The 26,841-nt window shown below is 42.2% G+C and overlaps 1 protein-coding gene and 2 long non-coding RNA genes across 5 annotated transcripts; 2 read left to right on the top strand and 1 right to left on the bottom strand.

The window, feature by feature from the left end:
* Nucleotides 1-275: 275 nt before the first annotated feature.
* Nucleotides 276-11,628, bottom strand: IFRD1 (interferon related developmental regulator 1). Its single transcript, XM_079994338.1, has 12 exons — nucleotides 11,262-11,628; nucleotides 9,347-9,451; nucleotides 8,357-8,438; nucleotides 7,300-7,424; nucleotides 7,039-7,196; nucleotides 6,146-6,196; nucleotides 5,873-6,051; nucleotides 5,658-5,766; nucleotides 3,835-3,969; nucleotides 3,032-3,160; nucleotides 2,663-2,758; nucleotides 276-942 (listed from the first exon to the last, which is right to left on the bottom strand). Exons 1-12 carry the CDS (start codon nucleotides 11,308-11,310, stop codon nucleotides 853-855), a joined length of 1,308 nt encoding a protein of 435 aa, XP_079850464.1. The 5' UTR covers nucleotides 11,311-11,628; the 3' UTR covers nucleotides 276-852.
* Nucleotides 11,629-20,431: 8,803 nt separating this feature from the next.
* LOC307225997 lies at nucleotides 20,432-24,158 on the top strand. Of its 3 annotated transcripts, none has more exons than XR_013843226.1 (4): nucleotides 20,432-20,575; nucleotides 21,391-21,557; nucleotides 23,599-23,756; nucleotides 24,012-24,158. It is a non-coding gene; the product is annotated as an uncharacterized lncRNA (long non-coding RNA). The 3 variants fall into 3 exon arrangements; XR_013843227.1 differs by lacking the exon at nucleotides 20,432-20,575 and adding an exon at nucleotides 20,616-20,676; XR_013843228.1 differs by lacking the exon at nucleotides 20,432-20,575 and having other exon boundaries at nucleotides 20,766-21,557.
* Nucleotides 24,159-24,294: 136 nt separating this feature from the next.
* LOC307226064 lies at nucleotides 24,295-25,500 on the top strand. The gene is made up of 2 exons (XR_013843308.1): nucleotides 24,295-24,658; nucleotides 25,154-25,500. It is a non-coding gene; the product is annotated as an uncharacterized lncRNA (long non-coding RNA).
* The last annotated feature ends 1,341 nt before the right edge of the window (nucleotides 25,501-26,841 follow it).

Here is a 26,841-nt window from a genome sequence, read left to right as displayed (position 1 = left end):
CTGACATTTACCTGATTTGGGGATTTATGAGCTAATAAAAAGTCTAGATATCATCTACATATAAGAAGCTGTGGATCACCGAAGACAGCAGTGCCAGCACCGTTATTAATATTTACAGAGCAGTCCTACTGATAGCTCAACTCAATTTTACAATTAGTGTCAAAAGTGCTACTTCGGTTTAAACAGTTGTAACCCTTTTATTGCCAGTATATAATTTCCACGCAACACTCTTTCACATAATTTCATTTCAGACAGACGCTTTGAGGAAAAGCAGCTTTCAGATATAAATAGCTTTTATTATCCAAGTTTCAGCATATGATGCGTAACATTTCTTGAAAGATTTCATGTGCTACTTCACTGTAAAGTCTGTGAGCCAAGCTAGAGGGGTCCATGGCAAGTACACCAAGGTCACTGCCACAGCCGGGATGTTTCATTTTAAAACACGGGTCTATAAAATAGCTTGTTCAGAGGCATGCTTAACCCTACAGATATTCTTATTAGAATCCCCCCATCTTATTAGATTGCTAAAAACAATGAACCTTGAAACAAAGCAACCCTCAGCACCATTTAACCAAGTGTTAAGAATTATGCCAGATTCACGAGCTATCTTATTCACCAATAAAGTGCTACAAAAGCCGCCTCTCTCCCCCTCATCAGATTACATTCTAATCTACAATACAGATCCATCTAGGGAGCTAATATACAACATTGTTCTATAGATGGGCAAGAAGATATCTAAGAGATACATAGAGTTTTAAAAAGTCTCATTTCACTTTGAACACCACAATTAATCACACTAAACAGGAATTCAATTTAACCGAATGAAGTCAAAGGTCTTCAGAAGAGCTTGCTCTAGAACACTTCGCCCACATCGGCCCTTTTATCACGGCACTTGTTTCGAGCCTTCGTCCGGGCTTTGAATGCTGCAGAGTTGTACAAATGCTATAAAAACAGCAGAGAAAGGCAATCAGCGTTAACATTCCTTCTGACAAGGTTTTGGGGTTATGCATTCATTTTGCACAGACACACCCCAGTGTATTTGACAACAGTCAATGTGCAAAAATGAGAAAGATCTGTTAAATCTTGTACGCTGCCAGCTGACCTTTACATAGTTCTGCATCACCGAGTTCTAAATAATTCAAGTGGTGGTCTTAGCATTAAAAATTAAAATTACAACCACAATACTTTGTTGATGCAATTGCTGCCCAAGATATCGCACGGCTGGAAGAAAATTCTGCAATCCTTATGATTGCTAAGCAACCATGCCAACACAGTTGGGCTTCTCAGATTTATTATCTGTTTCCATTCTGATTTTCTACCATACAGAACCTGGTAAGAGAGCTAATCGTAACACTGATATCCTGGTCACCATGAAAGCACATATGCATAGTAACTGTTGCCAGCAGCTACCACCACCCCCCAACAGCACATTATGAAGGCTGTGCACACAAGTTGTGTATCGAGATAAATGGAATTCTAAGGGAAGGTTTACATACTCAATAAACGTCTCTGCAAAATGTTCCTAAAGGACACCCCTGCAGAGAAATGGAGTTGCCAAAAGATGGCAGTTCAGAGATGCTCTGCTTGCAAAGGGACACTTATGTGGAGTCAAAGCTGACCACATAAATGAAGTCCCCATGTGAATGTCTATAAATTATATCACAACAACTGAAGCAATTTCCCCCCCTCCTGGTGAGACCCTTCTCGAGGGAGGGTTAACCCTTCTCATTCCAGCTTCAAGGCCCCACATGACATTTAGGCTTTTTAAAAGCTTCCATTGGCGCTAAGGCTTTTAAAAGCCCTAAATGCTACATTAGGGACAAACTGGGAGGAAGCTCTGTGGAGCAGAGGTCCCACAACACAAGACAGCATTTATTTTTGCGGGTCCCTCCGCCATGTGCTATTTTATGATTCTGGGGACAGACTGCTGTTTATTTTTACACTGACCACTTTTTAAAAAGAACTATTTAAACCTATGAACTTTATAAATTTGGTTAGTTGCAATATAGTGCTTTCCTTAGCCATAAGGTTAACTAGAAATGAACACTTTAATACACAATTGGAAGGTGTATGTTTCAGGTGCGTGGGTGGCTGAAGTGCACTAGCAGAGAGCCCTCAATAATATGGTCTATGTATACTTAGGATCATCTCTTCTCCGGCCTGTTGAATTTATCTCAGCCATCACCCCGGGAATTTATTTGGGGGTGGGGGATACCTACTCCAACTCTATCTGTACTGCTTTCCCCTCTTCTTTTCACCAAATTACAATGTTTGCCATGACGGAGAAACCCCAAGCCCAGGATGAGGCAGTGCTGAGCCACATGCTCAGGTTGTGCTACTGAAAGCTCTCTGAAGGTAGAAAAAGACCAAGCAAGACTCAGTTTCAGTTAGATCAGGGTTTTCCAAACTTGGGTCTCCAGTTGGACTACAGTTCCCACCATCCCTGACCACTGGGGTCCTGGCTAGCTAGGGATGATGGGAGTTGTAGTCCAAAAACAGCTGGAGATTCAAGTCTGGGAAACCCCGAGTTAGATGCTTTTGTCAGGAGACTACTTACTGTGCACCCCAGGGCAAGTGGCAAAATCACAAAGCAGAAACTGCACCAAATTTAAAAACCAAACCAAACCAAGTAAATCAGCTTAACAGAATGTGAGTAACATACCCTTTCAAAACGGGGAATCTTCATGGATTTAAGTGTTGCCTCATCAAGCATCAGTGGCGGCCCAAGTTCAAAGACATTCCGGAGAAGCTCATTGGACTGGATAAAACATTAAGTCATTAGAGTTGAGCAAATGCACCTTCAAGTGTTCAAACATTGCTTGTGACATATCGGCTATCAAGAGCTGCTAAATGTGATTGTAGTACCATTTTTGTTTTCTTTCAATGATTAAAAATCTAGGAGGGCCCTACTCAAGTAGAGATGAGGTAACAACAAAGTGATTTCCTGTTCTATTACCCCCGTTTGTGTTTTTAAAGTAGTTTAAAAAGCACTAAGTACCACTGCCATTCTAATGAAAGTTTTTAAGTTTACCTGCAAATGGTATTGCATTCCCGATCCTAAGATTTCCTTGAAAGTATCGTATGTTTGTTTTTTAACCCAGCAGTCAATGTACATGCGCTCAGGTCCAAATTTGACTGTCTCTGTAGGGAAGTCATGCTCCTGTCAAAATAAACAAGCAGTCATCTCAAGAAAGTGTGGCTTTAGAAATGCAATTTACAGCTGCCATTGCAAACTAAGACAGTACATTGCTTGACTATTTGTAAAAATCATGCTAATTTCATGACTTATTCTCAAGTGGAGATAGCTGAGCCAGACTCCAATGTATGCCTCCCAAATACTGCTGCAGGCCTTGGATTCTCAATAATTTGCTCATTTTAAACATCAGATTAAAATATAAGAACTAAAAACAAATCTTGTGAAACACAATTTTTGGACCTAGTTGCTATCTCAATGTACTGGGTCCCCATCCCCCTCCCTTTAATGAAAGCAATTCAGGAATTATTCATGACTCAAGATTCACCTTTGACTACAGGTTAGTCCTCTGACAGCAGTTTGCTCTTTAGACAAAGCCAGTATCTCTAGTGAAAAACCTGAAGTTTCAAAAGTACCCCCCCTCCCCAAAATGATATTCACTAAGCATGGATGCTGTCATTAGTACTAAAAATAAAACAAATGAGATCAGGTACAATATATTCAATAGGTGTATCGTAGAACTGAGCAACGTCCCTTATACTAAAAAGAACAAGCTTTTCAAAGCACTTGCTTTTCAAAGATGAAGTCTTAACCAGTAACATTTTATACATTTTTTTTTACATTTGCTCATTCCTCTTTACCTCTACAGCTCGCAAGACATCTCTGAAGACAGACCGCTGTTTTCTTTTGTCCACTTTGGCACGGTGCTTGTTCCCATCTGTAGCTAGAGCCTTCAGTTTCTGTGTTAGAAGCTCCATATCTTCATAAAGGAAATCCTAGTCAGATGGGGAGGAGGGAATAACATGTTATTTGTGGGAGTTGAACTTGTTGAATATTTTGCAAACCGTATTTCACATTTCAGTTAGAATGGCTCAACTGTCATACAAATCTTCATTAAATGGAGAGATCAAGTTGTAACAATACTAAAAGCTAGGTGTTCTGAGAGGTTGTAGGATAAAATAGCCCTCCCTTTAAGGGCAAAATGTCTTCTGAAGTCTACATTTGCTTCTTCTATCCATCACCCTGAAATTTAGAAAGGGGAGATTATTCTTTGTCCTAACTGGAAACTGTAAATTAACCTGATGGTTATTGTGCATGCTTGGTTTCGTTGTTTTAAATTGTTTTGTTGCTGCGACCTGCCTTGGGACCTTTTGGTGAAGTGTGAGAAATCAATATTATTATTATTATTAAGGTTATAAAGTGTCTTTTAGTAGGGGTTTGTTTGGGAATGTAGCCATCATTTCACTGCTCTGATGTGAGTAGCTTCAAGTGAGTAGATGCTGAAATGGTTATGCATTTCAGACCTCTGACTACTAAAACTGAGTCAGCTATTGATTCCACCTTTTACCTCCCACATTGTTTATATGTGTGTTTCAGTAGCAACACTGAATATCTTATGTTTCCTTCTCATCTGACTACACCTGTCTGCCCAAGTTGTTCATCACACGATCTTTATTGGCTGTTCCTATGAGTGGAAAAATTTACTAGTGACAGCTCAATCATTGAAACAATGAGTAGGCTGAAAGATTATTTGGTTTTTGGCAGTGTGTAGGAGCCAATGTTAATGAGGTCAAATAGATGCCATTAACCAAAGTCAAATGCTGTAATCAGAGCTTAAAGTTTTGAACGTTTGTTTAGATATTGTGCAATGGACAATGGACTGGCTGTCTTGACGAATCTACAGTTATTCTTTTTTCTACCATCCTGGGTCACCTAGAGTTTTTATAGGTACCTTACCAAGACAGGTACATAGTTAACTTGAGACTTTTTTCTTCAGTACTGTTAAAGAAAACAGTAAAGATAATAAAGCCACTTTAAAATATGATAAAGCAAATTATGGAAGTCTGAAACAATGAACTAAGATGATCTTATTGTATCAGCTGCCTATATGCTACCAGGTTCAATTCAAGATTTTGGTATTTAAAAAAACTTGTAATCATTGCAGGTTGTCCCGCCTTATGCTGTTGCTCTGTTTTTATTAACTGGATTTTTTTAAAAAATCTCATTGAATTTTTGTGTATTGGTGGAAACCACCCTAGAATGATAATCATGTTATGGGGAAAAGCCTAAAAAATTGGAGAAATAAGTAATTTCCCATATAAATGGTATCTCATGTAAGTTTATGATTACGGGAGTGATGTGTTCTCCCCCCCCCCCCCTGAACTAAAACACTGCAGGGTCACACGATCTATCGCACTCAAGGGACATGGTAAGACATAACACAGAGCATGACTTCAACTCCTCAGAAATATGATCCTGATTTTTGCAGGTGTTTAATTAGTTGCTACTGAAATATTACATTTGATCCAGATTCTAATAAGACCTATGTATGATCAAATGTTATTCATATGAAGAAAGCCATTATTTCTGCATCAGATACACAAAATGCCCAAGATATAGCATAAAAGCTATTTACAAAAATATGCTCTCCATCTTTCCCTGCAGAATCATTCTCTGAACTTACCCCATCTGTTTCTCTTGCTAGTTCAAACAGAAGAGCCAAGGATTCCCCAGCAGCAATCCTCATGTTGACATCGTCACAGGATAACAGGATGGGAAATTTATGCAAATGCCTAGGAAATTTGGGAGCATGTTATTGATCTGCGTTACTGCACACAAAGCTATATTTGATTTAAACTGCACTTCTGGGTATGGTTTCCAAGGGAACAGAATACGCACATTTCAAGTTTCTTCTTCACTTCATTCATTGGGCAGATGGTTAACAGAAGCGTCCATGACAAGAGAGCGCTGATGTGAAGAACTGTATTCTGGGTACTGGAAATGCTACTTGAATTCCTCTCGTTCTGATAGGATTTTGTGAAGATATTTTCCAGGCATTCCATGGTTGTATACAATTCCTGGTTTAAGAAACAGACCGAGACTGTTTAATTCACTGTTTGATCTGGAATGGTTAATTCATAGCTAAATAATACCGTTCATAAAAATGCTTACTGTGATATCATCAGTGGCAATAAAGCAACAGACTCCTAAGCAGGTGGCACACTAGAAAAAGGAAACAGAAGTTAATGCTTTTAACTTTACTGCTACATTTTGTGCTCACAGAACAGACAAAAAATGAATGAAGCTGTGGTTTAAATCATGTAACATGCTTGTGTCCTTGTCTTCAGACAAGACAACAAAGCATCCTTTAACAGATCAGTCAACCACACACTTTGCAAGTGGTTTCAAACAAAAACAAGGGATGTTTACGGTTTTGTCACTGTCTTGGCCAGATCTCAATGTTTAAGGAAGCATATTACAGGAAAACACCACTCCCAGCTCCCTAGCGGTCTCTCCTTCCTTCCTTCCTGGCTAGCTCTAATACTTCCAAGGGACATGACCCACCAAACCTGCAAGAAACATTCTGAGTTACAATTGCTGATTTTTATCGCCGTGCACCAGGGGTCACCAATATGGTGCTTGCACGCAAATCTACACCCACGGAGGCCTCCTTCTCCCTGGCGATATCAAGCTTGAAAGAAACGTTTTGGTTGTAGTGTATGATTGGTTGCAGAGGGGTGTGTGTGTGTGTGTGTGTGTGTGTGTGTGTGTGTGTGGTGTCCACAACTACCTCTCCATCATGAGGAAGTTTCCATGGACCCAAGACGGTTGTCATGCACTGTCACCAGGAACCCTATCACGGAGAGTAAGCGTGACACACAGGCATTGCCTGATGGTTCAAGACTAAGTTATAAGCCTTGATGCCAAGTCTGCCAAAGAATAAGACACCAATTGACCAGGAAAACATTTTAAGGCCCTCAGACTCCAACACACACGTCACTGCAATATGGGATACAAGGCATCCACTTGCACCTCTTCATCCCAAGTACCAACTTTTTACTTACAGCTTGCCTTGCTTGTACACTTGCTGACGCGTCACAGAGAATCTTCTTCAGAATCGGCGCAAGGGTCTTATATATTTCCTCACTTTCAATTCCTGACCCCAGCTGCACACAAAGCAGACAAGCCAATCCTGCTGCTGCACGCTGCTCATCGCTCTTGCCTAAACACAGAAAGCCACTTATGACTTGGTAGAACTAAATGCAAGAGCAATTAATCCTGACAACAGAATAATGCTATTTTATAGGAAGAGAGATGCACATTACCTTTCTTTATACAGCGTTCAATGCTATCTGTTAGCGTCATTCTCCTTTCCAGGATGAACTCGTACAGTATTTTTGAAGACAGGGCATTTTTAAGACCTTCAAGAGCTGACTGCCTTGTCTTCGCACTATTGGGGAGTTCATGGTAAAAGGTCAGTTGAAAGCTCTGTGCTGCAAATTTCAATCTGGTTGTGTTATGCATACTTTAGATTCCACCTCTACCTCCTTCCCAAAAGGCAGAACAACATTTAAGGCTAAGATTTGCAAAGCCAAGATTTGAAAAACTACTTATCAGAGCTTCCCATACTAGCACTCAACCTCTGCTGTGGCAGACACCACATTCGCCCAATTTCTCATTCTGCAATCCTTAATGTCTCAATGGCAAGGAAACACTGCTCATAAAATGTTTTCTCTTCACAGCTCTTTTCCTTTTCTAGGCATAGGGAAAGACTCTTAATCCAACATCTTTAGGAAAAGAGCATTTGAGGGAATGGTAACTGGAGGAAGGTAGATATGGCAGGGAATAAACTCAGGTTTAAATTGAATAAATTCCCAGTGCCTTTAGAAAATGACAGAGTGCTTTCTTAAAGTAGTGGTGAGCTGAGAAATCATGGCAGGCAAGAACATTGAAAAATGATGTGGGTGGAACAAGCTGAAAAAAGTCACTTTCCCTGTTTATTATCTATTCCCAAATTAAGACATGATGAAGGCTGACTTATACAGTAGCTATCCTAAATGTATCCTAATTCATAGGATTTGCTGCCAAGCTAAGATACAACTTCCTGAACAAATCTGCCCTTGGGTACAATAATTATTACTTATTAAACTTCTATACTACCCTTCATCTGAGGATCAAGGGGCTGGGTTACAATATTATAAAGCTCCTATGACCTCATGGGAAAGCTTTAGCCCACAATTTGCAAAATCTTTTAAGCCAGCCTCTTAATTTGCCCACCAACCCCAGACAGTGCTCAAGGATGATGGGACAGGAGCCCTAAACATCCGGAGAACAAACATCCAGATGGCCAATTTAAGCTTTTACTTCTCAGACCTCCCATACCTCTTGTCCAACGTGAGGTCAATTAATCCCTTCAGTTTGTACTCCAAATCTTCTTGCGTTGCTTCCTCATCAACTTCAGGCCCTACACATATGTGACAAGACAGTACGATTACAATTAATAAACTTAGCCTCACAGAATGAGTCTTCAGAGTCTTGTGGAAATTATACATATCTGATTTAATCCATGTAAGGTCTCCTCCACTTCTGCCTGGCCACCAAGCCTTCAGTGGAGGATCTGCTCTGTGTATTTCTGGTCTGACCCCGTAATAAATCAATTCATTCATACTTGATCTGCTCTGTGTTCCACTGCTGGGCAATAGTGGAGTTGGCAAATAGATGGGGCTGGACCTCCACTATGGCAGCCAGGTTTAGGAACTGGCCCCATTACTAAAGGTGTTTTGATGCCATGTAAAAACATTTATTCATTTGTGGAGGGGGAGAATAATCTGGACAAATAACTCCCCCCCCCCGAGTTTCTACTTGTACAGTGGACCCTCTGGATACAAATCAAATTCATTCCGGGAGTCTGTCTGCAACCCGAAAAGTCCGTAGGCAGAAACGCTGCTTCTGCGCACGCCGCAATTGAGCGCTTCTGCGCATGCGGCAAACCCCAAAAGTTATGTATCCAGAGTGGTACGTAACTAGAGGGTCCACTGTACACTCTTTCAGAAAGGGGGCTTTGTGAGTACCCAACACAACTATTACCTTGTAGTAAGCAAAACTTGCTTCACTCAATGACTAGTCTACTCCAGTTAATAATGTGAACGTGAAACACAAATACATGAAACAAATTCTTTGACTTGCCTTAGTTTCATAAAAGAGCTACAAATTAGACCCCCCCCCAAGTTATCTTGAGGGTTAGGTGCTTTTAAATAAAGTAGCATTTCGAAATAAAATATACCACATTCAATCCAAACCAAATTCTTTCCAAATGTAATAAGCATTTCATGGCAGCAGTAGTTTCCTAATAAGACACAAAGGTTAACATACCATCCTCAGTGATGCTGGAAGGATCACTGAAGCCACTGCAGTGACTCATAGTTTCAATTGATGCATCTTCATCACTAAAAGACTGCATATTTCTGTGCTGGGCACCTAGGAAAAGCATTTGGAGCAGTCAACATTAACACAAGGGTAATACTCTGGAATGTCTACGCCATCAAGACCAATATACTGCCAATTTTCTATTTCTAAACCCTAGAAGTAGGGGTCCACTGCAGACAGAATTATGTGTTGGGAAGGAAGACCAACTGACAGCTATATCTCAAAGACAAATTATTTCAACAAGCCATAGTTCTGTCTTACCGTATATGTGTGGCAGCCTGTTTTCAAACTATTCTGCTATCATCTATTCTTAAGTACCTAAGTTCTTTTAACCTCCCAATATCTGCACATTAAACAAAGTGTAACATTCCTCTGCTGTCAACCATTTGCAACATGCTACCCGGCAGAATTTCTCTGGCCAAAGAACAGACTCGTTGGCATAGAAGTAAGCTTTTACTAAAACAAAATGGGAGGCATGCAGTCCAACACACAGCAAGTATACAAATGTGGCAGGAGCAGTTTAAAAGACTACCCTATTATGCATGTTGCATTTCTAGACTTCATCCAACTTCATTTGCAGGCCCAATCACAACTATTACTATGGGGCACCACTAAAAATAGATATTTTTATAAAGTTTTTAAGTCACAGTATCAAACTCAGGTAGAATAAACAAAGCATCAGATTTCTCAACTCTTGGGGCGGGGGTCAAGCAATATCTAGCCAATTTCACTGGGTTAGAATTGCTGTATACTTACCACACTGGCCTCACATGTTAATTTTATCAACAGCAACAACACATAATTACATCACTGAGGCTGCATAAATGTCTAGTGACTAATCGTCTTCCAAGATGCCTAGTTTTCATCTTTTTATTTTGAGCAATGAGCAACACCTTGCTGCTTTTAAACCTATTAGATGATACCTGTCACAGCCTTGCAGGTATTTTCAGATTACCAGGAGAACCGAAGAGTTTATTTCTGTGTATAATTTAAATGGTACCTAAGACTGAAATATATCACTGCATATGAAACAAAGCTAAACAGATTAGATTTGAGCAGCAAGTTGTATTATTAATCTGTGCCTTTACAATTTATATTGCATTTTGAATCTTTTCCCATCAAGCACACAATATGGGTCCGATTGCTCAATCTTTGTGAGCATTTGTTTAGGATAGAGGCCTGAAGGAACATAACCACATAGTTTTATTTATTGCTTCACCACAAAATCTAAAGCTGTCCATAGCAAATACCAAAATGATTGGAGACTTGTCCTCCCACTTAAAAGCCTTTCAGTGTCCACAAATACATTTACATAAGTTGTTCTCTGTCTCGATTTCATCTTGGCCCAATATACCCGAAGGAGCATCTCCAACCCCATCATTCAGCCTTCTGAGTCTTCTGGCGGCTCCCTCACTGCAAGAAGTGAGGTTACAGGGAACCACCTCCCTGTGGATCACCTTCCCAAAAGATGTCAAGGAAAGAAGCATCTATCTGACTTTTAGATGGCATCTGAAGGTAGCCCTGTATCAGGAAGTTCTTAATGTTTGATATTTTATTATAAAGTGCTGGAAACCGCCCAGAGAGTCTGGGGAAACGGGCAGGGTATAAAAAATAAATTAATTTATTAGTAGTAGAAATAGTAGTAAATCTGTCTGTGCTTGGCTACCGAGACCATAAACACACGACCTTTCAAACACATCTATTTGGAGGGGATCCCTAACCTGGCAGAGAGAGAGGCCAGGTGGCAACCTTAAAAGAGAACAAGAAGCTCGCTTCCCGCCACCCGTGGGGGGGGGCAAGCAGAGAACTACAGCCCCCATGACGCCCCGCGGCGGAGGCGCATGCGCGCCGGCTCCCTCACCTGACGTTCCGCGCGGGTTACCCCCTCCCCGCCGCTTGGACTTGGGCATGGCAGCGGCCTTGTAGCGGCGACGGCTTCGCGCGCGGCTCCTTCCCGGTGCTCCCTCTCTGGGGTTCTCGTCGGCCTGGCTTTTGTTTCTCCCCCTCGCCCGGGCAGCGCTGACAATCAGCCGATGGAAGAGCAGGAGCGCTTTTTATTATAGAAACGTCTCTGTGAGGCCGGCTTCCCGGACCGAGGCAGCGGATGCGATTGAGGAAAGCAGGCGATAGGCAAAGCTGTAGCAGCGGCAGAAATCCCCGTGGATGCCCGTGAACGGAATCGATACATGTTTCTCCTCTCAGACGCCAAGGAACTAAAGGCGGGGGACTGACGCTGACGTGGCTTTTATAGGGGACCCAGCGGAGGCGGAGGCGGTGTAGTGACGTTACAGGGGCGTGGCTTGGAAACGACCAATGGCAGCCGCAGGTTTCCGTGACGTACAAGAGGGGAGCCGCGCATTGACCTCTGGGGCGTGTGGTTTCCCCCCCCCCCAAGCATCCCTTTCTCTCGAAGTTCCGCGGTCGTTTACAAGGGCGGTGCCTCTCGCAGCTGCCGCTTCATTTCTTCCCCTTCCAGACATAAGGGATCGTTCCAGGCCCCCGTGGCATGCTGGGAACTGTAGTCAATGGCCTTTCCGGGGCCATTGCGGTACACGGCGGTCTCACGTCGGCCGCCTTGCCTCCGTCGTTGTCCTCAGATAACCTCCTGGTAGTTCACTGTTCCAGACAGAAACTGAGGCGAAGGTTATTCGCTTGCACAGCCCTCGAGCGGAGGGTCGGGATATATGAAATGATATCAGCTCCTCCTTAGCCCTGGAAACTTTGAAAGCCCAAATAGCACTTTAAATATATTTTAACATAGGGACAGTGATTTATTATTTTTATTCTTTTATTATTAAGTTTATATACTGCCCCATGCACGCAGATCACAGGTTAAAATCACAATATAAAACCACAAAATACATAATCAAAATAAAAACAAGAACAACCCAATAACTCCCCGCAAATAATCAGAGAGGGAAAACAGAATTTAAAACACATGTACACAATACTTGTAATAAAAAAATAAGACTTGAAGAAATCACACCCTAAGTAGCTGGTAGTAAGTACATAGTTACCAGCATACATACTCTCCAACATTTCTCCGTTGAAAATAAGGATATCCTCTTCAATAATAATAATCATACTATTACAGTCACTCTGGGCAGCTTCCAACATACATAAAAATATAATGAAGCAATAAACTTTTTTTTTTAAAAAAACCCCACCTTTCTTATACACTACATGCTTCAGATGATTTCTAAAGGTTGTACAGTTACTTATGAAAATAGGGATGTCCTAAGAAATAGCGGGACATTCCAGGATTAAATCAGAAACTAGGACAGCTTCTGTAAATCCAGGGCTGTCCCTGGAAAAGATGGACACTTGGAGGGTCTGCAGAAGACACATACTTTAAACATATATTTGATTTTTCTGATCATTAGGATTTGGACATTGATACCCTTACACATGTTTATTCAGAAATAACTGTAATCCTATCCCCACTTACCTGGGAGTAAACCTCACTGAATTACTTATGAGTGGACATTAGGATTGCACAGTACGTCCCACTGAGTTTAACAGAGTTTACTTTCTTTTCTGTTTACCAGATTGGAGTGCAAATTTAAATGAAAATGCCTACAACAAGAAGAGTACAGTAGGGGACATTTTTAGTACAGATTATTTTATTATGGCACAGCTTTTAGTAGGCACCTGTCTACCAAAGTACATAAGAGTCCTGCTGAATCAGAGCAAGGGTCTATTTAGTCCAGCCTACATAGATCTGGGGGACACGGGTGGCGCTGTGGGTTAAACCACAGAGAGAGCCTAGGACTTACCAAACATTAGGTCAGTGGTTCGAATCCCCACGACGGGGTGAGCTCCCGTTGCTCTGTCCCAGCTCCTGCCAACCTAGCAGTTCAAAAGCACGTCAAAGTGCAAGTAGATAAATAGGTACTGCTGCGGTGGGAAGGTGAAGGGCATTTCCGTGTGCTGCTCTGGTTCGCCAGAAGTGGCTTAGTCATGCTGGCCACATGACCTGGAAGCTGTACGCTAGCTCCCTTGGCCAGTAAAGTGAGATGAGTGCCGCAACCCCAGAGTCGTTTGTGACTGGACAGGGTCCTTTTACCTTTACCTTTACATAGATCTGGGAATCTGGAGAGCCTCCCTCATTGTCCCTCAGACAACTAGTATTAAGGGTAACCTGCCTCTGAATACTCAGTTAATTCCTTTGAAGAACCTCAAATTCTAGTGTTGTGAGACTGGGAGAGAATTTTCTGTCCAATTTATCCAAACCACATACAATACTATAATCTCTACCAAATCCTGCCCCCTGCCTGGTTGCCTTCATTGTGGCTGGTTGATATTAAACAAAAACAAACCAAACAAGTCTATTATTTCTGTCCCTTGTAGCTATTGTAGACTGTAGTTTACAAAAGCGTATGCCAGCATATATTCATTTTTTCCTAACAACTTTTAAAGCAATTTAAATTGTGCAATCCGATGCACAATTACATAGGATAGGAGTAAATCCCATAGAACAGAGTGAGGCTTAGTTCTGAGTTAAAATGCATGGAATGCATTGTCAAGTACTAGATAAAATAATATTACATCACATTTGCCCAGACACTATATAGCACTGAAGGCTTCAGCTGATGGTCAGCAGAGAGCAGGTTTGCCACATGACCTCACTTTCCATTTGTAGCAGTTGTATCCGTGGAAGCTGCTAAAAATAGAATATATTTCTTATTTCTATGTCATAAACAATCTCTCTAGTTACATAGGTTTAGGCTGATTAATAGATACACGTGGTAAGAGGCTGAGATCATTATGACTAATCTATTGTGTATAATTACTTAGGTCATGCATTTCACAACATGATGACAAGAGCTTAGAACCAATTACATGTACAAACTCTCTCTGTGTGTCACTCCCTTCGAAGTCAACTATGAACATTCCTTACATTAGGTTTTCTCCTATATAATTATTGATCTGAGCTTGATCCAAACTATGGCAATTACCTATGAAATCTGGATACTACTGATATTCAGTTCCACAAACCAACATCCTGTCGAAATCCATGTTTCCCAGGGAAATTGTCTATCCAAATTGTAAACGGGACCTTGGCTTTCAGATGGAGACAGAACAGTTTTCTTGTTTGATGTTAATATTTCAGCATAGATGGGTGTCCTGTCTATAACCAAGGTACAGTTGCTGAACAGCATTACCTTAATCTGCATATGTATGGCAGTATACTAAATATTTAAACCTTTGGAAGGAATTTCACATTGTCTCTGTTCTATGGCAGCTGGGAGCCAGGACATTGTCCTTACATTATTTACTTTAGGCATCAGCTTAATATATATGTCTTCTCAGGCCTATGGTATTGGAGCTAACCTTTTAGAAAACATACAGATTCAGGGCTAGTCTGAATTGTAATTGAATTTGCTTCTGTTTGGTTCAGTGCTGAGGCCTTCTGCTCCTCGGTATTTGCCTTCTGCTCCTTGGTTTGGATTGCATACAGTGACCAAAACCAACTAGCTTTCTCTGAAGCAACAGCTGGGATGTCTCAGATGATGCCTTGCTGTGGTTTCTGCTTCATGTTGCCCTTTCAGTTCAGATTTTCACAGCTGCACGAAATGTGAAGGTATTAAAAAAAAAGAATTAAAAAAAACCAATTGCGTGGAAGAACACCTGCTACTTCTACCTTTTTAAAGTTATAATAACTAGAAGAATGGAATTTGTTCAATCAAAGCTGGGACAATGGCCGGGATGAGTGAAGACAATGAACTATATTGGCATGGGATGAGACAGAAAACTGCACAGCACAGAAATTCCATGGGTGTGTGTTTGTGCGGTGTATTATTACACAGCACCAGAGCTTTCTCTTGCTCTAGGTTTTTTTGGGTGTGACATTAGAATACCATTGTAGTGACTAGTAGGGACTGACTCAGAGCTTTAATTATAGCAGTGGCAGGAAGTCGGACAGGAAAGGGGTTTTCTAGGCAAGGTGTAGTTCTACTAATCTATGTAATATACTTTCTGGCAGCAGCATTCTACTCCAGAGCTATGGTAAAGATCAAATTCCAAAACTCTTTTCGTTGGTCACCTGGAAAACTGGATTTTTAATGTTTGGCTGTATGCATATTAAGAGACAAGGATTGTAAACTGTTATATACACACATGCTATTTATAGGATACCATATGACAAAAAGTTACCTAGGCAACTTGCAAAATAAAAACAAAGTTTTAAAAATGCAATAAAAATGCAATATGCAACACAGCATTAAAACACCAAATATGCACTTCCGGGTTGGCGCCATCACCGAATGGCGGACTCCCTCCGAGCTCCAGAGGGAGCCTGCTCGGCAGGGGCTGGGTTCTACCGCGTCGGCGTCGCGGGGACCCTCAAAAACCATGGGCGCTGAAACCCATGGGCATGGTGACTTGGCGGGCACCGTTTGCGCCCCCCCGACTCACAAAGGAGCCTTTTTAAAGGCTACGGAGTGGGTGCCGGGGGGGTGGTGGTGCTATGAGTCCTCCGCTTCCCCTGCCGAGCGAAGCCGCATGCCATTTGGCGGAGAGCGCTGACTTCTTCTATTGAAAATTCGGATTAAAAGAACAACCCGTGAGTAATTGGAAACTGGACTTAAAAAGGGAAAAGATTTTAAATTTTAAATTTGGAGCGAGCGGGGGAGGTGCAAAAAGGAAGTCAGCCTCCCCCCTGTCGTAGAGGAGTTAAAGCAAAGGATTTAACAACTAAGATCGAGTGCTACCTAAGTTTGATAAAGTTATTAATTTCACGATGGAAAATTATAAGACTGGGCTGGAGGAGAAAAGTAGAACCTGAGCTAAAATGCAACCCCCCCCCCCCCGGGAACCGGGAGCGGACCGTGAGAGTGCCGGGAGAGGAGAAACAGAGGCTTTGACAGCTGTCAAAGGAGCTGTCAAAGCTGAAGAATAAAAAAAAAAAGAGAACTTTGTTACGAGGACTTTGCCGGTTACATTTGTTACAAATTAGATATAAATTGTTTAAAACAAGGAATAACAAGCTATTTTGACTGTTGGGTGTGATCTGGAAGGAAACTGAGTTATTATAATCCCTCTAGAGGGGCTGTGGGACATTACAAGCATTGCTGGTATGGAATTTGAATTGGACTTTTTATCTCCTGGGGAACTGCAGAAATGGAACACTATTTTGTCTACAGAGGTCTCTACACTAAAGGAGACAATAGACTTATCTATTGAAGAATGGAAGGGACTTGACGTAAAGTTTTGTTCCTGAATAACAAAGCCTCTGTAGGGGATTTAGAAGCTTTTGGAATTGGAACATTTTTGCAGGAGAGCAGGAAAAGAAATTGGAGAAAAGTGAGGAGAGAGAATAATAAGAATAATATGAACAACAAGAATTGGATAAAGCTGGAAGTGGGTACATTTGGGACATCCAGATTTGAAAGGTCTAAAGAAATAAAATTGGAGTTTTTACTCTTAAATATAGAGATCTGGATGGAAGAAATGGTCCTTTTTGAGATAAAGTCTTTCCAAGATTGGACATTCGAAATTAAAGATGATCTAAAAGACGGCAAAGACTATTAAAAAGACGGCAAAGTGGACTTGGCAAGGATCTCGGCCTAGATGTGGGATCTCCAGGACGACAACAGGCATTGATGGACATTGGGGAACGCAATCGGAAAAGGGGGGAGGGAAATTTGGAATCCAAAGGGTGTTAAATTATACTTTATTCTTTTTTCTATTTTCTTTTAATTTAATTTGTTCTGCATATTTAAAAGGGGAACTCGTGGAAGGGAGCGAGGTCGATTTTTAGGGGAGGGAAAAACATTTTTAACATTGGGTTAATTGTAATAAGTTTAAAATTTGGGGTAAGAACTTGTTGAATTTATTTGAAGGAATTGGAATACAAGAGGGGGTGGGGAGGGGAAGTCCTGGAAGGATGTTAATGGAAATAAGGATATAAAACTTCTTTCTTTTTTCTTTTTTTTCATTTTTCTGTTATATTTGAAAATGTTCAATAAATATTATTTAAAAAAACAACAACACCAAATATGATTTTTTAAAAATATATCAGTAGAGCTACAATTAAAAGGTACAACATGAATTAAAAGGCTTGGGGAAATGAAAAAGTATTTACCAGGTGCCAAAAAGCCTTTAATATGGGTGTAAAGCGGGCCTCTTTTGGGGTACCACCAGTGTTCGAAACTCCCATTGTTCTAGGTGCATTTTGTGACAGGGAATTTCATTCATGCAAGCAGTTTCTGAGCTCTGGGCACAGTACTGAGCCTAAGATTTCAGATTAAAACTGCACAGTAGAAGGAAAGGAGGACCCTTTTCTGCCACCCCACTTCTAGCCACTCTCTGAAGACTAGAGAAGGCACCATCATAAGAATATTAGAGTGGCAGGCAGGGGAAGTATGGATTTGAGGTTTTTTTGCAATCCTCAGATGAGGACTAGACCATGTGAAAAATGAACAAAATATTTTAGCTGCAGGCCATTCATTTTCAGCTTTGTATTCTTGTTATAAAAAGGCGCACCTAGGCACTCCATTGTGGTGCCCATAACCTAGGGTTATGGTGCTATTTAGCTCCTAGCTTTCATGTTTCAGTTTCTAACACTGAGTACCACCACTGAAAAATGGTCCTTTCACCACCGCAGGGGAACTCAAAGAAGAATCTCATAAGAAGATCTCAACGTCTGGGTAGGTAATTGAGGGAGGAGATTATTGTTCAAACACTAAGGTCACAAATCATGAAGTGCAATTGGAAGCACTGTGGAATAAATGATGAATTAATAAATCTGTAAAATCAGTACATTTTTAACTTTAGTAATGCCCTACAGTACATATAGCCAGTTTCACAATGATAGTGTTATTTGTGCCTTGGCATGGTCTAGTGTTCATATATGTGTACAGACAGCTACATAAAGAAACATAACTTCTGAACAGAACCTAAGGATTTGCATTCTTATGTATCATTACTTGCTACTGTCATTACTTAACTGTTTGACTGATTTAATTGCTCTATTTTTAAAAATAATTTTGATTTTTTTTTTAACAATCAAGCAGTACATAAATTGCATAAAAATAAAAATATGAAGCCCCATTGAACTCAGGAGATTCAATGTAAATTTTCAGAGAAGTAGGCTTTTGAACACTAGATTTTTCCTTATAAATTGGAGACTTGATCATAGTACATCATTAAGGATATTCAGTATATGGGAATAGATACCTTCCTTTTAAAGACAGAGGGCACTTCCTTAGTCTAAGTCATTTAGATTGCTGCATACACATATATTTCTAATAGCTTTTGTATGCAGGTGAAGGTACAATTGACTGAGCAGCATGAGCACAGTGAATCACCTTGAGTTACAGCGGGCAATTAGCAATTTCTGCCGAACTCTAATAGAGGCTTGCACATTGAGCAGCGTTGCATTCTGGGAGCTGTTAGCTCTGCAACCAGCATTCCAAAACAGTGAGGCAGATATTTATTTAAAGCATTTTAATCCTGTTCCTCAGCCAAAAAAGTCTTCTGGAGAAGTTTACAAACCGAACCGACTAAGCAAACAAACAAAAACTGTTGGGAGTGGGATCTGCTTCCTATTATTGTTCCCTCTGATGCCGTCTGGTAGCCTAGTAAAAGCCAAAGGCAGCTGATCTTTTAGTAGAGCTAATGAGATGGCGATTCTAAAATAGCATCAATCAGCTTGAAACTGTACGCAGAGAGCAGGTTGTGGTGGCCTTTTTGAAGGACCCAACCCACACTTCACTGCCAATCAGTGTAGATCAGGGAAGGAGAAACTGTGGCCTTCCAGATGTTGTTGGATGTCTACAAAAGCACACTGTGAGTTCACCTTTAAATAGTTAAGTGTAACTATTGTTTAAAGTGATATGTAAAACCAGGCCACTGAATCCAGTAATCATGTTAAGGCTACAGGAAATGATTCCTATGGTTTTTAGCCTTTTTGCAAGATGAGGAGGAGCATGGTCTGTGTCCCAACCCTGCAGCAGCTTTGGGCTCCACCCTGGCCAGGTGTGCCAACTCTAGGGGACAGAGGTGTCATCAGCCCTCTCAATATTCCTTAGCAGGGGGCTCAGCCCTCCTCCCCTCATATTGAGGGGAGGGGGGAGGCCAAATCACCGATCTGAGCTCGGCGTAGCATCAAAGGCAGGCTCCTCCTGAGCGCAAGAGAGGAGCAGCCGTGGCCATTGAAGCTGCACGGCACTGGGCAAGGCCTCCTCTCGAGGAGTGTGTGACATCACAGGTGTGCGATGTGCATCACATACATGATGTCACTCTCATGCTGTACCACTGAGCCCCACAAATATTTGGCCCAAGGCAGCGCCTCTGATTCTGCCTAAACCCTCTGGATCTTCCTGGGTTCTCATCCCCTGGTTAGGAGGTTTTTCAGTTCTGAGTTAGTTCCGGAAAATCTTTAAGCATTTGATAATGAGTTCAACTGCTGTATGAAGCACTATTCCCTTCAACATTAATGTGCAGGGCAATTTCCACTCTTACCAGCGATAACGACTTTGGGTCATGCTACCACTTCTCTGTTAGTAAATAAGTTCAGGTAAAACTGAGGAACAGCCAAGCCAACTTCTTAAGTGTAACTTCAAAATGCAGTTAAATTGAGAATCCGCTACTGCATGTGGTGCCATTTGTTGCATGGAAACAGAAAACAAACAAACACATTTATTATTATTATTTATTCATTTTTTACACTTCTATCCCAATTTCCCCCCTCATGGAAGCCAAGATGACACACTTGTGGTTCCTGCACCCATCAGTGCTCTAACCAGACCCAGACCTGTTTAGTTTTGGCAAGGTAGTGGCAACCTGTGCCATCCTTTAAACAATATCCAGAAACCAGATATTATTTATTAATTAAGTAATCTCTATACTGCATTATATTTTTAAGAAATATTTCAAAGCGGTTTACAGCATATGAAACCAATAAAACACAAATAAAACAATCTGAAGAAAGTTAAATATAGAGCATACAGTCAAAGCAACATAACAGAAAACTAAAATATTATCTTAAAGATTTCAAAATAAAACATTACAAAGGAGGTCAACTACAGAATACTTATTTATCAGTGGGGTTGGTGAGTGTGGGCCTCGGCCCCTAGGCCAGGTGGAAAGGGCCTTGTAGGGAGTGGCCTTCACGCCCCACAGCCAGGTGATGTTCCTCTGGCTTCATGAGGAGCCTCTTCAGTAGGGCTGGTGAGTGTGGGCCTCACCCCCTAGGCCAGGTGGAAAGGGCCTCACAGCTGGGTGATTGTCACTAGACCCCTCGCTAAGTTCATATTGAAATGTAGCTGATGGTGTGTACCCTCAGCAAGTAGAGTACTTTAGGTTTTACAGGAACACAGGGCTGTAGCTAGGGGGTGGCCAGGAAGGCCCCCGCTGGGGGCACAGGCGGGCCACCCCCGCAAAATCGGCTTTAAAATTGTCCATAAATATGTCTACAAATAAAAATATTGATTATTGCCTCATAAGAATTGAATGGGGGGGGGGGTTGGAAGAGAGGCAGAAAGAAGAGCTAATTTGTCTGTGGCTAGGGGGTGCAATCTGGATGGTTCTGCCAGGGGTGCAAGATCACCCAGCTATGGCACTGCTTGGATGCCCTCTTTATCTATCTTTTTGTTGGGATAGATTACAAAGGCAGGAATCGTATAGTTTTGACTACTTCCTACAACTTCCTCTCAGCTGACCATCTCCAGAGTGCAATTCTCTTTCTCCAACATTGTCTCTATGGAAGGTAGCAAGTGAGTTATCTGCATACTCATCCACAATCAAGAACCTTGGATCTGAAGGGGTTAGGTCACTTAATAATGAAAAAATAATAATACATTGGTCTTACATTCAAACAAAGCCCAAAGGAAAATTCAGATGACTATGTTTAAAAATGTGTAGGGAGCCTGTGAAGATCAGTGCTCAACCAGGGAGGGTGAATTGATCACCCTTTTCTCACTCCTGGGCTGTTCTTCCACCTTTCATGTTGACATCATCTGATTCTGATTCTAATATTTTCCTAGCCCCTTCCTCACATTCTGCAGGGTTACCGTAGAAACAGCAAGAAACAACTTTGCATCATCGCTATTCCGTTGCCCACTTCTTACCGGACGCTCAATCAGTAAGCAGTGCGAGGAGTGCTCTCAGCTACCCTATTTGTGTTACTTCAGCATTCCTATCAACATGGCAGGTAGGAAATTGTGCCATTGTGATGTTCATATGTTCCGCTTCATTGTCCCATGAAGCAGACAGAGAAGCCAGCTGAGACGTTAAGGATTTATAGCTGGGGAATGGATTAAATCATTGGACAACTTAGAGACGGTAACATACATACAAGTGAATGCTATGATAGACAGCAAAAGAAAAGGGAGAAAGAGAGGTGCCCTTAAAAAGCTACCCCAGTTAGTCAAGGTCCCAGTACCCCGCATGGGGTTTAGATAAGACATGACTGAGGCCCATTCAATGGCCTTCAATGGGACTTAGTCTTGAATATATCTTTCACTAGATATGCTGATAAAGTCTGAGGCTCCTTCAAAATCACATATTTATTTTTGCTACTACTGTCAATCTACATTGCACTTGTCCAAAGCAGCTTACAAACCAAGAGTCTCCAGGGAGCAACAACACAAAACATCAGTTTGGGAGGAAAAGCAGTAGATAAATAAATAAATATCCATGAATGATCCACATTGATCCAGAACCAAAAGCACTTTGATTAGATCAGGCTTCCTCAACCTCGGCCCTCCAGATGTTTTTGGCCTACAACTCCCATGATCCCTAGCTAGCAGGACCAGCGGTCAGGGATTATGGGAATTGTGCTCACTGGAAGGACAGATTGTGAAGCTGAGGCTCCAGTACTTTGGCCACCTCATGAGAAGAGAAGACTCCCTGGAGAAGACCCTGATGTTGGAAAAGATGGAGGGCACAAGGAGAAGGGGGCGACAGAGGACGAGATGGTTGGATAGTGTTTTCGAGGTTACCAGCATGAGTCTGACCAAGCTGCGGGGGGCAGTGGAGGACAGGAGTGCCTGGCGTTCTCTGGTCCATGGGGTCACGAAGAGTCGGACACGACTAAACGACTAAACAACAACAACAACAACAAAGCCTCAAAACATCTGGAGGGCCGAGGTTGAGGAAGCTTGAGTTAGATTCTGTTCTCATGTGAGAGCCTAAAATAGGAATTGTTCTTTAGATGAATGATGGTCTTTGTTTCTGTTGTAACCCCTATCTCACTGAATTATATAAACAGGTAAGCATAACAGGTGTAAGATTTAGCCGGTGCCTGTGACTTCACTAGGTATCCAGATTAACCTAGTCAAATTTGGGGGGTACCAACCAGGGGAGGAGTGTATCGTAGGGCTTGTTGTGACTCAAACTTGTCATAACCTCAGTTACTCTTCTCCTAATGGACGTCTTTTCTATCCTGGCACCTTCAGTTAAGGCCAACTGCCCATCACTGCATCATAACATTCTCTGGCCAGTTACAATCTTGGAGGTCACTGTGGTGACAGCAGGAAAACAGGTTCACATGACCCCAGCTCCAGGGGCTCCCACTATGGATGCTGACTTGAATTAACACTGAGCGGGGTGCATTTGAGGGCCCCTTGGGGGTATCACCCTCATGTTTTCCCTGAAAAGAAGGGGAATAGCAGAGCATCTTGAAAGACAGAATCTGTTATGGCAACAGCAGCAGGGCAGGGCAATTCATCCATGGAGGAGAGAGGGAGAAGATGGGAGAAAGATTCTTTCTAAATGGGATCATAAGCAACTGGATATCGGGGCATAGCAGAATAGCAGGAAGACGTCAAGGCAGCAAAAGAAGGCCAACCATTAGGATCTTCCACAACCCTTTTCAAAGATCCAGTCGTTTAGAACCTCCAGCAACAGGAGCTGGGGAAAAGACCTATCTCCTTGCCACTGCACAGGGACTTTGCAATGGCCACAGCTATGAATCAATTATATAGACCACCTCACCTCCAGCTAGTCCAAGTGCAGCCTCCTGGGCTTGGACCCATCCGGTCCTGGCCTCTCTACCTCAAAACAGGTCTTTGAAACCTGGAAAATGTGGGGAAAAGTAAAATCAAAATTATCAAGGGGTTGGAGTAACTCCCTTATGTGGAAAGGTTGGGGCCTTTTAGTTTTGAAGGAAGTATGCTCTCTGTCAGCCCTGGTAGTTGTATTAATTCTAGAACCATTAAAAAGCAAACTAATCAATGTCCTCTCTCATATAGGAGTGGTTGCAAACAGAAATGAACAAGATTCAGGCCTCTTTGCAGAGAATATACTTTTATGCACCTCTAACTGTATCACAGCAGGCAAAATACTACGTACAGAATTGGAACAGTTCTCCAGGGTCTCAGGATTGCAAGTTACTTTTAAGAAAGCAGAGGTAATGTTTTCCACACACCAGCCTATCCAACAGACTTTTATAGCAATGTTGAAGATTCCAATAGCCAGGAAAAGTTTTAGATATCTGGGGATGCAAATTACCCAAAATTTGAACAAGTTGTATCAGTTTAATTATAGTGTGGTTTGGAAAGCTCTAAATAGGGATATAATACATTGGAATAAATTAAGACTCTTCATTATGGACAAACCAGTTGCATTTAAAATAACGATTGTACCTTCATTTCTTTTCTTCCAGACTTGGGTGAAGGCGTGAGATGGAGGAGGACCCTGGAACCTATTCCTGAGGGTTTCAGAAAAAGCCTGCCTGCCTGTGGGAAGGAAAATAGGCGAAACCTGGCCATAAAAGGGATAGGCATACCTAACCCCCACAAAAAGAACCCCCCGCAAAGAGAAAATTATACAAGGCCAAAAATGAAGCCGAAAAGGTGGAGAAAGGGGGCACCCAAGGCACCCGAGGGAACAAAATAACCCTTGAGGAAAAAACACTCCAAAAGCTTATTTTGGCTGTTGCCCCTCCCTAGCCCCCCTTCCTGCCAAAGCCATCAGCCCAATTTGAGCAGAGGCTGGCACCCCTCTCCCTGCCCCCCCCCCATGTGGATTACCCCGAGCCGTTAGCAGGACCATCTGGCTCACATCCACATAGGTGGGCAACCATTTCTCACCTTTCCCTCCCTACCCACTGGATTGCTGGCAGGGGTCCCACCCTACCTGACCCGCTACCCTTGCCCACCCCCAACCCTCCATATTGCCAGACACCCAGCCCTCTGAAGTAACACCTCCAGCCCCACCCCACCCAACCCCAGCCCATCAGGGGATTAAATATATACGAAGCCTCCGGAAAATATGAAACATCAAGTCAGGGGATTCCCTCCATTGACCAAGGTGAATTTGTGCCCGCTCACCACCTTCCCCCCACCTCCAAAACCTTCTGGCAGCGAAACAGGAGAATATTGACAACTAAATAAGAATCCCATCCACTCAGAACTCCCGTTTCCTGAGTTAACTCTCTCTGCCACTGACCTCATGGGCAAAATACAAATGGATTGATACTAGTACAATTGCTGAATAGACACAGGAGCCATGCTTTCTACCTTGAGTGAAAGCCATCTAAACCCAAGTAAAACTTCCTTGGGAACTGGAGGAGGCAGTGCCCCCTTGGTTATGGGGTACTACTCAGTAGTGTAGCTAGAGGGGTGTGGGAGGGATGGATTGCCCCAGGCAGCTCTGGGCCTGCAGGGCACCCGAGCTGCCGCATCCGTCCCAGGCACCCCCCAGCTGGTGGGCACTCGGGGGATGTGATGCCTCAAGTGCCCTGCAGGCCCAGCGCTGCCTGATTTGGGGGGGGGGGTCAGAAGGTGTTTTGTTTCATTTTTACAGTTCTCCTGATTTTTACTGCATTCTAAAAGATTGCCAAACAGATATGCCCACCCTGAACCCATGTTCGGTGCCATCATCTGGGAAGGAACAGGCTATGCTGGCCTGTATAACACTGGAAATGACTCTTCTAAGATCATTTAATCATTTGCTGTGATTGTCTGACTTTGTACTAGAAATTATTTAATCTGTTTCTGTAACTGGATTCTGTTACGTATGTTTACTCTGAGTTCTAATTTGTTTATTTGAAACAAATTTTGAACTATCGAACCATGGTTGCGTCCAGAATATTTTCCTAGAACTCAAAATGAAATATATTTATCGGATTCCATAAAGTTGTCCTAGCACTGTGTCAGTTCCTTTCCTCCCTCAGTATCTGTTTCTGTCAATGTTTGCCATTCCCAGTGAGACAGCAAACTCCTTCCCAGCTCATGCAACCATGAATTGGCCCTCTAGATCACCACTGCTGACATGAAAGTGGGGACCGAAAAGGAGAGAAAGAGCACGATTTCAAGAATTAACGTCTCACTGCAAGGAATGAGTGTGGATCTTTTGATTTATTAGATGGATTGAAATATGGATTTTATCTGCCATGTGACGATGCCCTGATATGTTTCAGTTGAGAATCTGAAATGCTACTATATGTGATGTGTATATTTCTTGCCATCTACTGGCAGAAATGCACTTCTTCATGCCCTTAAAATATGTGCTGCAATATTTTTTCTGTGGCATGGAAGCATTTCTAAAGATGTTCGAGTCAAAGCAAAACAACCAAACCAATTTATATTTTAAGAAGCAATGCAACAAAATAAGATGCTGAATTTCTGCACTGTTGGCTCTAGATTTCACCAGGTTGATGTCTAGAGTTGAGCGTTCCATTACCTTTTAAATGCATGCACCCTCTTTCCTAGCACTGATAAGGGCTAAATCAAATGTAACTGCAGCTATTTACTGGAGCTAATTTATATTAGAAAGAAGCTGGGCCAGTGGTCTCCCCAGTTGATTCTCCAAATTCACTGTAAAGCATTAAAACCATCAAATATTATGCTTAGTCAGCAACTTAAAAGCCATTACAGCTCATAAAAGCAGAGATGATGGGGTTCCTATAGTTTTTGTTTCTGTGCTCATTTGGAAATCAGACGCACATCTGATAACATATACCCCACTCCTCTGTAAACTGCAAGAGCATAGTCCCTACCCAGAGCTCAAAGTAGATTCAACAAGCCTGAAGGCTGCCGGCCTTACAGGATCCTGTGGAGGCTAGAGATGTGAAGCTCCACCCCAAAAAAACCCCCCCAGAAAAATTGGGGGGAGTTTTTCTCATTTTTTATTATTCGTTTCCAAAAAAACCAACAACCTGGGGAAAAGAAACATAGGAAAATGCGGAAAGGCACCCCCCACATTTTTTTCTGATTTTCCCTAGGGCCTTCACATCTCTAGTGTAGGCAGAATGGTCAACACAGCTCAGTCCTCCATCGTCTTGTTGCTGCCCCCCAAAACCTGCTGGCTGAGAAGGGCACCTCACTCCACCTACTGGTAGGACCCATAACACTCAGTTCTGAAAGCTTTATGGTAGTTAATGCTTTTGACAAAGACAATTTTGCTATATACATGTCCCTTGCTATTCCTTCCCTGTTGCCAAAGACTAGTCAAGGGAGATTTTTCGTTCAGACTCCCCCTTTTGCCAAACG

This window comes from Podarcis cretensis (genome assembly GCF_951804945.1).
Source record: "Podarcis cretensis genome assembly, chromosome: 10".
NCBI classification, from domain to species: domain Eukaryota; kingdom Metazoa; phylum Chordata; class Lepidosauria; order Squamata; family Lacertidae; genus Podarcis; species Podarcis cretensis.
The sequence above is the reverse complement of the archived record's forward strand: the minus strand, read 5'-3'. Positions and strand labels throughout refer to the sequence as shown.